The sequence below is a fragment of the Neltuma alba genome, unplaced genomic scaffold (assembly GCF_004799145.2).
Source record: "Neltuma alba isolate B1F8T4 unplaced genomic scaffold, ASM479914v2 tig00012805_pilon, whole genome shotgun sequence".
Lineage (NCBI taxonomy): Eukaryota > Viridiplantae > Streptophyta > Magnoliopsida > Fabales > Fabaceae > Neltuma > Neltuma alba.
This window is the reverse complement of record NW_021637202.1, coordinates 126945-144043: the sequence shown is the minus strand read 5'-3', so window position 1 is coordinate 144043 and position 17099 is coordinate 126945. Positions and strand designations below refer to the sequence as shown.

General features: G+C 33.2%; 3 protein-coding genes and 1 non-coding gene across 4 annotated transcripts; all 4 read left to right on the top strand.

Moving 5' to 3' along the window:
* Nucleotides 1-3815: 3815 nt before the first annotated feature.
* On the top strand, nucleotides 3816-5048 carry LOC114731121 (cell number regulator 2-like). Its single transcript, XM_028918241.1, has 3 exons — nucleotides 3816-3882; nucleotides 4014-4226; nucleotides 4972-5048. Exons 1-3 carry the CDS (start codon nucleotides 3816-3818, stop codon nucleotides 5046-5048), a joined length of 357 nt encoding a protein of 118 aa, XP_028774074.1.
* Nucleotides 5049-5768: 720 nt separating this feature from the next.
* Nucleotides 5769-7747, top strand: LOC114731115 (pentatricopeptide repeat-containing protein At4g15720). Its single transcript, XM_028918235.1, has one exon. The coding sequence runs from the start codon at nucleotides 5923-5925 to the stop codon at nucleotides 7744-7746; it is 1824 nt and encodes a 607-aa protein (XP_028774068.1). The 5' UTR covers nucleotides 5769-5922; the 3' UTR covers nucleotide 7747.
* A 291-nt stretch (nucleotides 7748-8038) lies between these two features.
* On the top strand, nucleotides 8039-8110 carry TRNAD-GUC (transfer RNA aspartic acid (anticodon GUC)). The gene has a single exon. It is a non-coding gene; the product is annotated as a tRNA-Asp (tRNA).
* Nucleotides 8111-8180: 70 nt separating this feature from the next.
* On the top strand, nucleotides 8181-11980 carry LOC114731118 (peptidyl-tRNA hydrolase, chloroplastic). The gene is made up of 8 exons (XM_028918238.1): nucleotides 8181-8522; nucleotides 9239-9323; nucleotides 9726-9793; nucleotides 10069-10119; nucleotides 10233-10306; nucleotides 11119-11177; nucleotides 11276-11352; nucleotides 11439-11980. Exons 1-8 carry the CDS (start codon nucleotides 8265-8267, stop codon nucleotides 11550-11552), a joined length of 786 nt encoding a protein of 261 aa, XP_028774071.1. The 5' UTR covers nucleotides 8181-8264; the 3' UTR covers nucleotides 11553-11980.
* Nucleotides 11981-17099: the final 5119 nt, after the last annotated feature.

Sequence of the window (17099 nt, the reverse complement as noted above, 5' to 3'; positions counted from 1 at the left end):
GAATTTGAATTAATGTATGTTATTTGTGTTAATGTGAATGAAATGTGACATGATTTTACGTCAAAATATTCAAATATAAGAACTACTTAATTAATTTGAGTAGATTAAGAAAGTTAGTTAAGTTAGTTATTTGTGAAAAAAAAAAGAGCTGATTTCTCTCTTTATTTTTTTTTTTATGCAAACGGAAAAACAATATGAGCTGATTTCTCTAAAGTATTCTTTTAATCATAACTATTCTTAGATGAAAGTTTTCTTTATGTGTAATCAATGGTAATATTTTAGGAAATGAATTATAAATTTGAGAGATAAAAAGGATTGAGAACTTATACTTAGCACCAAACTCAACCCCCTAAGTAGCTACTACCTCCGGTTCTAACTATAAGAGCTAGTTGACTAATTTGAGGGGATTAAGAAAATAATTTAAGTTAGTTATTTGTAATAAATAGATATTATTTTTCTTAAAATATTCTTACTAATCAAGTGTGTTGGCTAAAACTATAATTATTAAGAAACTATCTTGAAAAAAATTACATAAATATGAGAGACAAAGTGAATTGAGGTTTTATATTTAGGACCAAAATAAAAGTCAAACAAGATCTTATATTAAATATTAGAGGTAGTATAATCTTGAGGATAGGAGGTAGTATTAAATTTATTTCTTCCGCTTATTTTAATCATCACAAGACTCTTCATAACAATTAATTAAATATTTATAACTAGTACTCATCTCTTATATATAATAGTAACTTTTTCATCCTCTATCAATGAGCTATTTCAATTAAACGGATATTTTGAAACATTGTAATTTTTTTAAAAAAAATTAATTAATTTTTGCATCTCATTAAAGTCGTTAGTAAGATTTTATGAAAAAGACTGGCACCGTTGAAAAGTAGAAAGTTAACCCCACTTATCGGTGACAAATGCCATTGCAGCTTTGTTATGCACAATTGCCTTTAATTCCCATTATTTCCCATGTATTGATGGTCTTTGGTTCTACTCAAGGTCTGCTTGCGAAATCTGGAAAGAGCCTGTGTCCCACGTGCTTCTCTCTCCCAAAAACCGTTAGGTCTATTTTGGTACAAAACATTGAAAATTAGAGATTGAGATTATTATTGCAATTAAAAAAATCATTAAAATAATATTTAGCATGAGTAATTGCTTATTATATGGGATTAGACAAATCCATAGAGGTGGGATTGGAGAATACCACTTTCCCTCATGATATTCTCCAATCCCACATGTATGGGTTTAACTAATCCCATATAACAAACAATCTCTTATACTAAACGCTCTTTTAATATATTTTTTCAAGTACAATCCCAATTCCAATCCATCATTTTCAATACTTCCTACCAAATATAATCTTAATTCCATCCTCCAAACTCTCACACTTTGCTCTCTTTATTCATTTCTTCTTCTGTCAACTTAATCTTCACCAACAGCCTTCTTCTCACTAATTGCACTATATTCCTTTAGTCTTATTTATAAGGCAGAGAGAAAATATTTTTCTTGGTCTTATTTATAATTCATTTTATTAAATTTTTAGCATAAATGTACTATTTTATTCTTCATTTGTTGTAGTGTAGATAGTTATTCTTTTTAAAGATACATATATACTCCTCTGGTCCTATTTATAAGGCAGAGAGAGAAGACATTTTTTGGTTCTATTTATAGGGCACTGAGAGAAATTTTTTGTATGGATGTGCAATTTTATCCTTCATTTATTATTGTGTTAATTTTGTTTACATGATATATAATATATATTAAATAGGGATAAAATTAAAAATTGTTGAATTTTTAATGAGAGTTAATAAAGTTTGAGGTTTTCTTTGATTTGTATGAAATATGTTGGAAGTGACTTATAAATAAGACCAAGGAGTATTAAATAAGGGTAAAGTTAGAAAGTTATTATATTTTAATAGAGTTAAATACAATTTAAGATTTTTCTTAATCTATCTGAAACATGCTAAAAATACCTTATAATAGAACCAGAAGAAGAGTACTACTCCCTGGAATGGGCTGTATCGTATCATGGGTTTCATATATGCTTCGGATGCTTCACCTCAGGAAGTTGATTGGGTGTGTGACAGTTTCTGGATTGCGCTGTGCTAATGAATATTCTTTTTGTGGGTTTCATTGTTCACTACATGTCATCGCTGCATCTGATAATCCTCCTTGTCATTTTAGCGGCCAAAGTTCAGATTTTTGGTGATCATATGGGTTGTGCTATTCCAAGGAAAAGCGATGTAGCCATTGCAAGGCGTCTTATTCTCCTGTTTCGAGCAGTTTTTAATGGGATTAGCATTTTTTTGACAGCAAGGACTAACATAGCTAACAATGGGGGATACAAGGTCCTAATTCAAAATTGAGAAAAACTATAATGACATTTAAATTAATTTTTCCTTATATATATACATGTTTGTCCAGCCAATTAATACAATTACACTAATGCAGGATTATTCTTGTTAGTCATTAATATATGCTTAATGACGTAAAAATACAAACGGAATGAATTGGTTAGAGCTGTTTGGCTCAACTAACACTTAATTAGCACCTCCTTATTAAGTCCTACTTAAGCAAGATGTTCAACCTTCCATCTTATCACACATTTAGAGCTCACAAGAGATTGATTAATGGTCATGTTATTAACGTGACATTCTCATTATTAGTTGGTAGATTAAAATACGTATACGCTTCTGCTTTCGGTGGTGTGATGAATCAATGAATAATAATGGGTCAAGAGAGATGAGAGAATTAATGTGAAGAGTATTAAACTCCTCCTCCGATCCTTAATATAAGACCTATTTAACTAATTTGATTAGATTAAGGAAGTTAGGTAAGTTGATTAATTATAAGAAAAGTCACACATTTTTTCTAAAACACCATAATCATTTCTTAATACCCCTTTTCCCTCTTCTATTTGATCATGGTTGAGAGAGTATCCACAAGGGTAATTTAGAGAAAACTGATAAATATGAGAAATGGGTCTTATATTTAGGACCAAAACCAACTCAAGAATTGGGTCCTATATTAAGGACCGGAGAAGTATATACTACCTCAGGTTCTTAATATAAGATCTCGTTTGATTTTTATTTTGATTCTAAATATAAACTCCAATTTACTTTGTCTTTCATATTTATATATTTTTTTCCCAAGATAGTCCTTTTAATGTTTGTAGTTTAGCTAAAACACTTGGTTAGTAAGGATAATTTGGGAAAGACAACATCTATTTATTACAAATAACTAACTTAACTTATTTTCTTAATTTCCTCAAATTAATAAACTAGATCTTATAATTAGGACCGGAGGTAGTATAATTAACATTATATTAGCTAATAATGTCCAAAAACCCTTGCTCTAGGCACTCGATATTTTTAATTTGCAGGCCACATATCCAGCCTTGAAACTATGAAAGTATCGAACAACTTGGAGCATCTTATTAAAACCTAACTAGTTTAAGTCGAGCTAGTCTGCCCAAATATATAGAGATATATAAATATGTATATATATGTATATATAGCCAGCAAACGTACGTACGTGTTCATCTTCATCTTCTTCGATCATCAATTGATCCCAAAATGTACAACGGTGGTTCCAGTCCTCATCCTCCAGGCCGATGGACCACTGGTCTATTCGGATGCTTCGAAGATCCTGGAAATTGTATTGCTACCTATCTTTAATAATTTTTTTATATACATGTTTTTGTGTGCGTGTGTGTATATACATATATATGTGTGAATTTTAAAAATTATGTGTATACATATGTTGTTGTTGACGATGATTTTGCATTGAATTACGTTTGTTTGGAAGGCTTCATGACGTGCTGCTGTCCTTGCGTTACGTTTGGTCAGAATGCTGAAGTCATAGACAAAGGGAATACATGTATGTGGGTAATTAATTATACTTAATTAATGCTGATCATATTTAATTTCATCATCATCATTATTATTGTTAAAATTATTAATAATGAGGATATATATATAGATAAAACAATATTTTTACTGTAATTGCAGCCTGTGCATGCGCTGGGATAACAGTGTATTGTTTGGCACATATAGGATGTGCTTGCTTGTATACCTTCACATACAGAGGCAAACTGAGAGGCCTTTTTACTTACTTACCAGAACGGCCTTGCTATGACTTCTGCGTTCACTGCTTCTGCAATTATTGTGCCATTTGTCAAGAGTATCGAGAGCTCAAAAACCGCGGATTTGACCCCTCTCTAGGTATGTGATATGTCCTTCTGTTTAGTTATACTACATCCGATATTTAATATAAGATCTCGATCTAGTTTGTAATTCAAATTGAATTATAAATTAGATCTTTTATTAATAACCGTAATATTTCATGTGTGCATATATATGTGTACGTGTGTGATCATCTTCTAGAATTCATCATAATGGACTAAGTAAAACTAAAATCACTGATTGTGGGTTTGGATTTCTTCGGTGTTGCTCAAATAGTTAATGCTACCAATTATTTCTTTTAATCTTAAATATAAAATTTACAGATATTAAGAAAATTAATTAAATTAGTTATTTGTAAAATATACATGTTGATCTTCTTAAAGTAACCGTTTATTTTAATTATTTACATTGGAAATTACTACTATTTTGTGGATGGAAAACTCCCTTATAAATGTAATCAATAGGAAGAGTTTAGGGGGAAAAAATCATAAATTTGAGGAGACTAAATGAACTCTTCCGTCAGATTTTATATTAAACTTAGGAGAGAGTATTAATTATTTGTTACTTAGGAGGCAAGTAACTTCTATACATTCCCTATCTCATAATTACTACATGCTTATGGACTCATATATATGATAACATTTTCAAAAACAAAACAACGAAATTTCATGATGAGATTAGTTTGATCATAACCAATGACACATGTACGAAGGAGCTATAATTTCTTCTTTATCATCGTCATCCACAAGATCTAATTCCTGCAAGTGTTAAATTATATGATCAGGTTGGAGTGGGAACGAGCAAAAGATGAACAAAGCGACACTAGTGCCTCCAAACGTTGCAAAAGGCATGGCACGCTAGAAAATGGCTCAAGTTCTTCGTTTTGGCTGCAATTTGTGCCTTGTCTTGCCTTGCCTTACTTTGATATGTTGAGTTCAACTTGGGTTTATCTCAGTAGTGTGTAATTCCCGGTGTGAAGTAATTACTAGTTGATACATCGTGGAATTTGTACTAAGTATGTGTTTTTTTTTATATGAATAAATAAAGCCAATTTAACATAATTCTGAAAAATTACAGTAGCTTGTACTATTAACTTAAGAAGAGGGAAAAAAAAAAAAAACTACAGGACTATAACAAACAGCAATCAATAAGGATTAGCTTCTTTTATCATTATCCATCTCAACTAGAAAAAAGGTGGAGCGTGATCAAAAGATATAATAATTTTTTTCAAAACTATTAAGACATCTTAGCAAGGTTTAATAGAGTTATCAGCTTTAAGATATAATTCAATACAATTTGCCAATCTCTGGTGCTGAGTCATAACTACTATTCAACAGGTTAATAACCTCAATTCAACTAAGGAAAACAAAACCCTGCCCATAACTCTCTGAGAAAGTTACTGTTGTGCATGTGGACAGGGAAACAATCTTGTTGCTATAGCTACCCTAACATTTGCACCGTTCAAATACAGAGACTTAAATAAGCAACCTTAATATGGTTTACTGTACCTGTGAGAGGTAACCTTATAATCCTAAATGGAAAAAGATTCTCCCGCCAATCCCATTGAAACATTTCCATAGTTATCTTTCCGTCATTGACCAGGTTGTCCTCTGTATATCACGAGAGACACAGCGTCCAGGGGAAAGATTTTATGGTTTATGAGATCATAAATAACTGAATATGGTTCCTTATCTTATTTTTACATAGTTATCTTTGGGTCAAAAGCACTTGGAAAATGAAGCATCCCTTGAATCAGGGTATCCGAATAAACCTCTTTCTTTCATCTCTTTCCCAACAACACAAACACTCACTTTTTCATACGCAAGCCAACCTTATTCGGAACCTACAAAGTTCTAATGATTTTACATCTGTAACCTCCACCCATTGCTACGTTATCAAATCTGGATTCTTGGACGACACCTTCACCATCAACCATCTTTTAAACTCGTATGTTAGGCTGCTGAGAATTGACTGTGCACAAAAACTGTTTGATGAAATGCCTGAACCAAATGTGGTGTCCTGGACGTCGCTTATGGCTGGTTACACTGGTGAGGCTCGACCTGAATCGACACTTTGGCTCTTTCAGAAAATGAAAGAAACCTCCGTTCCGCCCAATGAGTTTACTTTTGCCACAATGACCAATGCATGTTCACTTTTGGCTAACCTCAAGGTAGGTAGAAGTATTCATGCTCTTATTGTGGTCATGGGTTTTGGGTCCAATCTTGTTGTCTGTTCCTCCCTTATTGATATGTATGGGAAGTGTAATAAGGTTGATCAAGCTAGGATTGTTTTTGACTCAATGTATAACAGGAATATTGTCTCATGGACTTCAATGATCACAGCATATTCTCAGAACGCACTAGGACACCATGCCCTTGATTTGTTTAAAGAATACAATAATTTGAGGTTGGGTAGGCCAAATCATTTCATGTTATCCAGTGTAATCAATGCTTGTGCCAGTTTGGGCAGTCTTGGTGCTGGGAAAACCACTCATGGGGTTGTGATCCGTCTCAGACATGATGCAAATGATGTGATTGCCACTGGACTTGTGGACATGTATGCCAAATGTGGCTGTGTTAGTTACTCTGAAATAGTCTTCAAGAGAATCCAAAATCCCTCAGTAATTCTCTACACCTCAATGATTGTGGGTGCCGCAAAGTATGGAGCTGGAAACCTATCCCTGCAACTCTTTCAGGAAATGATTGATAGAAGAATCAAACCCAATGATGTGACCTTTGTTGGAGTGCTGCATGCTTGCAGCCATTCAGGCCTAATAGATAAAGGGCTTGAACTTCTCAACTCCATGAACAGCAAATATGGAGTAAAGCCTGATGCTAAGCATTATACATGTGTTGCAGATATGTTAGGTCGCGTTGGCCGTGTTGAAGAAGCCTACCAGTTGGTGAAATCTGTCAAAGTTGAAAGCAGCGAGGAAGAGGCTATGTTGTGGGGTACACTTCTTTCAGCTAGCAGGATTCATGGAAGGGTAGACATTGCCCTTGAAGCCGGCAAAAGGCTGATAGCATCCAACCTGCAAGCAGCAGCAGCTTATGTTACTTTGTCCAATGCATATGTATCAGCTGGGGATTGGGAAAATGCCTATACTCTAAGATCTAGAATGAAACATACTGGAATTAGTAAGGAACCTGGGTGCAGTTGGATTGAGATAAAGGAATCAACATACTTGTTTTATGCTGGAGATGTTTCTAATTGTGTTCAAGGGAGTGAGATACTGAGTTTTCTTAGGGAATTGGAAGAAAGAATGAAGGAAAGAGGATATGTGGGGGAGACAAAAGGGTTGGTTTTTATTGACGTGGAAGAAGAGGCCAAAGAGCAAATTATGAGTTTGCATAGTGAAAGACTAGCATTGGCTTTTGGACTAATGAATACTCCTCAAGGAGCCATAATCAGAATAATGAAGAACTTGAGAATGTGCAGGGGCTGTCACGAGGCCTTCAAGCTGATTAGTGATATTGTACAGAGAGAGTTCATTGTTAGGGATGTGAACAGATTTCATCACTTCAAAAACGGTTTGTGCACTTGCAAAGATTTTTGGTGAAGATGTGTGTCATATAACTTCTGTATATTTATATATTGATATATTAATTTTTCCATCATTTAGCTAGATGCTGCAAAGCTGACCTTAAATTCTTTTCTTTCTTTCTTTTGGGTTTGGAACTTCTTAAAATGATTGAAGTACGGAATTTATCAGCTAAAAAAAAATTAATTAAAACAATCAACAGTAAATGAATAGTAAGCAATTCGCGCGCGCATCAAGGGAGAGAAAGTATCGGGTGATGTGATCCTTTTTTTTTTAATGTATGTAATACGTTCGGCCAGATCATCAACGTGTCGTTGTAGTATAGTGGTAAGTATTCCCGCCTGTCACGCGGGCGACCCGGGTTCGATCCCCGGCAACGGCGACTGTAATGTTTTGCTTCGCTCAGTCCTTTTTTTTTTTTTGGGGTGGGGGGGGGGGGCTAAAAAAATTCCCACAAGTGCACTTTCTTCATCCTGGCTTTCTAGGGCTTCTGTCTCTTTCCCTTGCATCGAAATCTAATATTTCGACCAGGAAACATGAATCTTTGTGCTTCATTATCGTCAACTGGCCTCCCCAACTTGAATCGTTGCTTCCGCTTTTCAAAGCCTTTAGTTTCAGTTCCCTCTTCGTATTGTCTTCTGTCTCTCTTTTGCGGTAAGAATTCTTCGGCCATCGCAGCTTCAATAACCACAGATGCAATGAGCACGGAGCCCGTGAAGCCCAAGAACAAGGACCCATGGCTAATCGTTGGCCTGGGAAATCCAGGCAAGAAGTACGCCGGTACTCGCCACAATGTCCGTACACAACTAGCTTGGCTTTCTATGTTATGTTCATCCCCTCGCTTTTCCTGTTTCAGTGATAATTGTAAAGTCCAGTACCACGGCCACCACAGTAGTTATTGTGCCTGGGAGAATTGTCTCATTAAGCAATAGGTGCTTACGAAAGTCACTAATTTTAGAACTTAGATTGTCTCAGCTCAGCTGCATCTGTTCACTGTTCTAGTATTTATTAATTTGGTGCATCTTTTTTCACTAGGACTAAAGTTATAGTATCTTCCAGGCAATTTGGCTTGTTTGGCAGCGTTGGGCTAAAAATTAGATATTGCTTGACATCTGAAGTTACTGGGTGTGATCTAGTGATAGGGATATCAGTTAGCAAGAACTGTCTTAGATTAAAATCTCTTCTCCATCATGTGCCAAAAAAGAAGATTTATGGGAAATACTATGTATCCTAATGCGATGAGTACTCCATTTTGTGCTTGCTTGCTTGTTGTACAAGTTCGTATCATGCACTTAAGAGGGATTCTTAGAGGATCCCCTTTCTTTACATACTGCTTTTAAGAAACTTTCTCCTTCTTTAAAGCATACTGTACATACCTTATGAAATGGAAGAAATTAATTTTCATATTATTCGTTAGAAAGCGGTGTCTGATGCCTTGTATATGATAGGTTGGGACTTGGAACCGATTTCAATATTCTTTCACTGACTTCATTTCGTATCGTCATTTCAGGTGGGTTTTGAGATGGTTGATGCTATAGCTGAAGCTGAAGGAATACCCATGAGCAGCGTTTCCTTTAAAGCCCTGTTTGGAAAAGGTTGAAACTTTCTTATTCTCTCTTATTAATTTGGCGATCATAGAGGCATGGCAGTTAAGTCATAATTTTTGTTGCTAGTAAAATTATGGCTGCTCTTTATTTTTATTTTTTTTCCTTATTTAGTTTTATTATGATCATAATTGTAGTCAAGTTGATTGAAAGAGAACTTTTATGCCAAACAATTAACCGTCTATAATTAGTGCACTGTAGACATGATTGCCCAAATTGCTGTCGTTTTTGTGAGCCTTTGGCTCTGTTAAATTTGTCAGACAGCTTGTTTGCCTTCATCATTTTAATTTAAATTTCAGAGTGTTAGGGAGGAAAGAAAAAAGATGTTGAAATATTTGGAGGTAGCTATGCTTGTTGGGCAATGAAATTAAAGAAACTGTTTTCCTATTTCAGGTGTTATTGGTGATGCACCTGTTATACTTGCAAAGCCTCAGACTTTCATGAATTTAAGCGGTGAATCTGTAAGTAAGTTGGCCTGAGAATTCTCGTATGTAATAATATGGTAGGTCAGCAGTATTGACCGGAGAATAATGGTTTTGTGACTGTCAACGTGATGAATCTGAAATGACTTAATAAGATCCCATGGCATAACAATGACAAATTGTTGAAGAAAGCAGTCATGATTAAATATTTTGTCTTTGTGTTTAACACCACTTAGAGCAGCATTGTTAATGTGCGTTTTCCTTTATTGCATTTGTTTGAGGCTTACTGACTGGGGATGAAATCTATTTTGAAGGTTGGGGCCATTGTTTCCTATTACAGGATTCCATTGAAGCAAGTAGTTGTGGTATATTCTCTATGCTATAACTCATCATGTTATTTTTCTTTAAGACCTGAAAAAGTGATGAGGAGTATTTGAGGCACCATTTGCAGCCTGGGCTTAACAAGTCTCTTGTACAGATTTTTGATGACTTAGATTTGCCTTTTGGAAAATTGCGGCTGTTGCCAAAGGGGGGACATGGAGGTCACAATGGGTAATTATGATCTTCTCTTGTGCTCTTTTTTCAATAGTGCTTCATTTGTCAAAGTCTAGTATGACATCTTATTGAATGTATAAACTGCCATATCCATCATGATTTTAATTTCATATACAAGCTTCTACTTAATTTGATAGTAGAAAATTTTGGGTTGTCTTAAATTATCATTGCCACAACCATAATTTGGATGTGAAAATGTCTTCGCTTAACTTGATAAATAGCAGCAGAAACGTTACCTGTGCTTTAAAATATAAAAAGGATCAACTTTTAAAATTCGAATGGGCATTCTAGAAACAAGCAGAGAATATTGTAGGCCAGGCAGTGCTTGGCTTACATTAGTTATCTGTATAGAAACTATTGAAGTGAATGGAACGTGGTTAAATTTTCCACTGTCTAAGCATGGCCATGATTTACTCCCATTCTCTTGGGTTAAGGAATGGCACTGACAGTTTAACAGTAACATCATAGGTTCAAAAGCACAAAATTAAAACATTTCTTTTGTCTTTAAAGCTACATCTTTATCCTGAAATTACATGTCGAGAGCAAATTCAAAATCCTTGGCCTCTAAATAGTATGGGAGACCCTTGAAATTGGCCTCTTTCTGTTAGAATAGCCTTTGTATTTTGCTTCAAGTCATGATGTTCAGCCCTTACTCTTTTATTTTTGCTCAAATGCATCTCAAGTTCTTCCATTCTCATCAAGATCAATAACACGGTAATCTATCTGAGTAATATTATGCTCTTGTTGGGTTTGTTTCTTGCTGAGGGAAGAAAAGGAGGCATTAGTGTTTTTGTTCTTGATTTTTGCAGAATGAAAAGTGTTATAAGTCACTTCAAAGGGAGTTCTGATTTTCCTCGACTACGAATCGGTATGTTGAAGGGGGGAAAAGTTTGAAGTTTTTACCTTTATTACATATTTGCATTCCTTTGTGATGTTTATTTGTCACCAAAATTGATGACTTTTTAGGCATTGGACGGCCTCCTGGGAAAATGGATCCTGTAGCATTTGTTCTTCGCCCCTTCACTAAACAAGAAAGAGAAGAGGTACGTTTTCTTACTGTCTAATTGACAGAAAAATCCTTCGACGCATGGTCTCTGTGTTCTGAATGCTGATATCAAATATATTTCAGTTGGATTTTACATTTGAAAAAGGAGTGGAAGCAGTACGGATTCTTTTGCTCGAGGGCTTTAACAAAAGTGCAACATTCGTTAATACTGCCAAGAAAATAGAGCAAACGGGTTGAGTGAATGATGAATTTGGAAACCCTTCTGGCATTTTAAGAACAAACAAGATGACATTTCAAGGATATAATGCCAGGACCAATTCAATACTATTTTTTCATTCCAATAGCTAATCATTATTGTAATCACATTCTTTTTTCCTTTTTTTTTTTTCAAAATTTAAGATAGGTACAGCCTAAACAATTGTTTTTGGCCTGAAAAAGATTCCAAAAAATACATATCGTAACTTCAACCTTTTCACTTCATGATCCTAAAGAACAGAAAGAAGAGCAGTCTCTCCTGGGCCTATGTTGTCAAGGGACTCTAGTTTGTTGGGGAAAAGTGAAAACTAACAAGTGTAGGATTCGTTCTTCTGTCAGGAATTTATTGTGACATATGATGGCGGTAATGGCACTAGTAATGGAAGGAAAATATAGCCTTTCATCCTCCAGTCTTCTTTTTTATTATAGATTTGGTCTTCAAACTTTGATTTGGAACAATTAAATCCACATAAATTTTTCCATTCAATGCGGTTTGGCAGTTTCTTGAGTTGTACTTTTTCGATCTTTAATATGAGATTTATTTAACTAATTTAATTAAATTAAGGAAGTTTGGTAAGTTAGCTGATTATAAAAAATATGATATATTTTTTATAAAACACCATAATCATCTTTCTTAATATTCTCTATCTATTTTCTACTTGATTGTAGTTGGGAGAGTATTTATAGGGGCAATTTAGAAAAAAATTGATAAATATAAGAAATAGGTTTTATATTTAGGATTAAAATTAACTTAACAATTAGATTCTATATTAAGGGTCAGAGGAGTGATTCCTTAATTTAATAAATCATTGAGACTTTGTTCTAGTGAGATGAAGTTGGGAAAATGGCAAATAAAGACCCTCCAATATGTAAAATTGTGATTTGAGACCCTCAATTTGGAAAATGGCAAATAAAGATCCAGTCTCATATGGTAAATATAAAACTTTGGTAAAATGTCTAAAATGTCCCTCATCCAAGTAACAAGTTGACTATGAAAAATTACAAGTTCATTTTAGCAAATGACAATTACAGCAAATCAAATCACAACTTGGCTAAGAATATATCAAATGATAAGTTAACTATGGGAAATAAGAAGTTTACTTTAGCGAATGACAATTTCAGTAGATTAAATCACAACTTGATTGAAGGGCATTTTAAATATTTTGTCAAAATTTCATATTTGCAATATGTAACTGAGTCTTTATTTGTCATTTTCCAAATTAAGAGTTCCAAATCGCAATTTCATATATTGAGAGGTTTTTTTTTGCCATTTTCCCATAAAGTTTTGGATCTAAATTGAAATTTTAAAAAAGGGAAAATCATTGTGTAGTCTCACGCAAACAATTTAATAAATAATAACTATATGAGTAAGTAGCATATATTTTTATTAAAACTTGTTATTATATAATATTCATTTGATTTTTTTATTCTAATTTTAATTAATAAACTTTTTACTACCTTTGATTTTTAATATAAGACCTTGTTTAATTTTTATTTTGATCCTAAATATAAGACCACAATTCACTTTATCTCTTATATTTATGTATTTTTTTCAAGGTAATTATTGTAATAATAATAGTTCTAGCCAATACACTTAATTAGTAAAGATATTTTAGAAAATACAACATGTTTATTACAAATAACTAACTTAACTTATTTTTTTAATTTCTTCAAATTAATTAACTAGATCTTATAATTAGGACCGAAAGTAACATTTCACTATGATGTAATGTTGATTAAGGACTCGTTGCTTTCCATGATAGAACTGTCAACGTCAAACATATTAACAACTCAATTAGTGGTTAGAACAATTTTTTTTCGAGAAATGAAAAGAATTTAGATTGATATAATTTTTTATCTTTAAAATTTTGGTTTATTTTAGTTTTGTTTTTTTAAAATTTTAAACTCGTGATTTTAGTCGTTAAAATTGAGTTCAACATTAGTTCCTGAAAGTATAAAATTTGCCAAAGTGTCTTAGACAGCGTTAAAGTAGTGATGTGGATTTATCAAATGATATCTGATTCGATCTTGTGTTCTCACAATGCAACTGTTTAGCCTTCTTTTTTCTTTATTGTTTGTTTGAAGAGTTCGTTCAATGTGCTGTATTTTAAAAACTCATTTTCCTCTCTATAATCATTCTTTGCATTGCTTTACTTTTTTTTCTTTTTTCCAGTTATCCATCCAGACAATATGCAGCCAAGTATCATCTGACGAGTTCAAACCATCACTTTTTTTTTTTGGTAAGGAAGTTCAAACCATCACTTTGATATTTATATCTCTAAATTAAGACCGTCTAAATTTCAGAAATTAAAATTATGAATGGGTTTAAAATTTAAGAAACGAACACGAAAAAATTTTATTGACCCAAAGAATTTTGCAAGCCAACAAGGAACGAGTGAGGAAAAAACTGCAGAATTTAAGGCCTGACATGTGAATCAATTTTCCAAAGTGACAAACAGCTATTTGGAAGTTCCTGAAGCTTTTGTGGTTGACCTAACTGTCCTTTTCCATCAATGGCGTGATTGATGGGTCTTCTGATCCTAGTGCCTAATTTTCTCCTGCATGCACGTGAATTCTTTGTCTTCATGCCTTCCCCATATTTGTATAATATTGCCCAAATCATTGCCTGTTTCCCTTAATTTATTCCTGCATGTGAACAGAATCTACTCGTCAATCTGGACCATTATTATTTTATTCATGTCCCCAAATATCATTTTGGTTGTGCTTTGGTATATCATTGTAACATGTTTACTTTTGGTTAACTAATGATATCCAATGGGTGAAATGAAGTTGGTTTATATTTGGGAAAATATAAGAAAATTAATTATTAATAGTTTCTTTGAAATCAAGTTTTTTGTGTTGAACAAATCTTTGAAATCAAGTCATTGGAATATAGTTCATTGGCTAATCTTTTAGCTTACAAATCACTTGGATTTCAAACATGTGAGAAACTTTTCACTTAATTTTTATATATTAGAATCCTTGTGATTCGTTCGAAACCAAATGCATCGCAGGAAAAATTAAGTTATTGCCAATAGTTTTTTTTTTTTGGTGTAAAATGAGATTGAACATGAAATTGAGGGGGTAAATTAGTTTTAAAATTATGTTTGATATGTGATGGATTTAAAAAACAAAAGAGTAAGGTTCAAGTCAAACAAAAATGAACTAAAGGATCCAATTGCCCCTATCTTCTTTTCTTTTAAAAGCAGCAGCCCTATATCATTGTTGGCGACTTGGCTCCTTCATCGTTGTCTCCTCATCAGCAAGCACCTAGAAATGCAAAACCAAAAGAACATAACCGAATTCACAAACACAGAAGAAACAACAAACTCAAACAAAGGACAACGGATTCACAACCTGGCGATTAGGGAGGAGAACATGTATGGGCTTGTTTGGCAGAGTGCTAGAAAAGTAGAAATTATTGATAAGCACATCTTATATAAATCGAAATAAAACTCATCTTACATGCTTATTTCATATTTTATAAATCATGATTAAAAAATTATTTACAAACTATTCTAAACGGATCTTATATCTGATTCGGATCTACCACTTCATCTAGTTTGAATCTTGAACAGACTTGCAAGCTTGCTATTGGCTCAAGACTGAGTAAGGAGGATGAAGATATGAAGACATTATCTTGTTTAACTTATAACTATGTTCATGTAAATTGAAAAAAAAAACTCTCATCGTATTTTTATCTCGTATTCTATAAAAAAATTTTAAATCATTCCAAAAAGCTGAAAAAGAATATGTGTTTTTAGAAAATGTTCAATCCTGAGCTGGGATTGACTTAACAGTAATAGGGGTGGTTGTGATGCTGAGTAATCTCATGAAAAAGTGGTATTATATAGTCTTAAAATTACTGAAAAGCCCCTATCTTCTTTCTTTTAAAAGCAGCAGCCCTATATCATTGTTGGCGACTTGGCTCCTTCATCGTTGTCTCCTCATCAGCAAGCACCTAGAAATGCAAAACCAAAAGAACATAAACGAATTCACAAACACAGAAGGAGAACAACAAACTCAAACAAAGGAAAAACGGATTCACAACCTGGCGATTAGGGAGGAGAAACATGTATGGGCTTGTTTGGCAGAGTGCTAGAAAAGTAGAAATTATTGATAAGCACATCTTATATAAATCGAAATAAAAACTACATCTTATTTCATATTTATAAATCATGATTAAAAAATTATTACAAACTATTCTAAACGGATCTTATATCTGATTCGGATCTACCACTTCATCTAGTTTGAATCTTGAACAGACTTGCAAGCTTGCTATTGGCTCAAGACTGAGTGAAGGAGGATGAAGATATGAAGACATTATCTTGTTTAAATCTTGATTTATAAACACTTATAACTATGTTCATGTAAATTGAAAAAAAAAACTCTCATCGTATTTTTATCTCGTATTCTATAAAAAAATTTTAAATCATTCCAAAAAGCTGAAAAAGAATATGTGTTTGTTAGAAAATGTTCAATCCTGAGCTGGGATTGACTTAACAGTAATAGGGGTGGTTGTGATGCTGAGTAATCTCATGAAAAAGTGGTATTATATAGTCTTAAAATTACTGAAAATCCTTGTGCTAAAAATCATGAAATGGACCATGCCAGTACCAACATATTCCAAACAGGGCCATATGTGGAATATTGTGTCATAAATTATTGAAGCTAAACTTAGTTAAGCTTTTATTGTGAATATATGGTAAAGAGTTGTTAGAGATATTTTCTTGATTTTTATAACAAAGTGAAAACTATTTAATTTACTTATAGTCCCTAATTCATTTTAGTCAGAGAGTTTCCCTTGATTTAAATAATATACTTCATGTCATAATATTTAAAAAAAAAATGTTTCATTACTTTTGGCCAAATAAAAGGGGCTCATTACCGCCTTTTCTGTAGTGCCTTTAACTTTCACTGAAGAATGGACGGCAACACGGCATTACGCGTGATTTTAAGAAGGTCCCGAGAAAAAGAAAAAAGCCGGCACATTGTTAATTTTTCCCTTTTTTTTTCCGCTGAGATTTAGCAAACCCTTTTTTAATTAAAAAGAAAGGCAGAGCAGAGATTTAGGAACTTAAAATATAAGAATCCGTTTTTTTTTTGTTTGACAAGAATCCATTTCTTTTTGTCATTGTCATTTATGTCTTATTGAAGTGAAATCTATTGAATAGATTAATAGAGTGGTAGCACTATTTAGCTAGAAGTTAGTAATTAAAGTGGGTAAACGGCCTCTCACTTCATAAAACTTTTCATACAAAATGCTATGACTCTTTAAAAAAAAAGAGAGAGAAATGGCCAAAAAAATCATCGAAATAGAAAAATGACACATAAAGACCGGTTTATAAATATTGTCAAAACCCATATTATTAGTGTCAAAGTATGTGCTAATATTGTTATGGGTCCTTATTTACAATTTTTTTATTTCAATATTTTTTTTTGCCATTTTTCCAAAAAACTTTAGGGAAAATCCCATATAAATACCATTTGAATTTTGAAATTTCAGATTAGTCATTCTAATTTCACAAA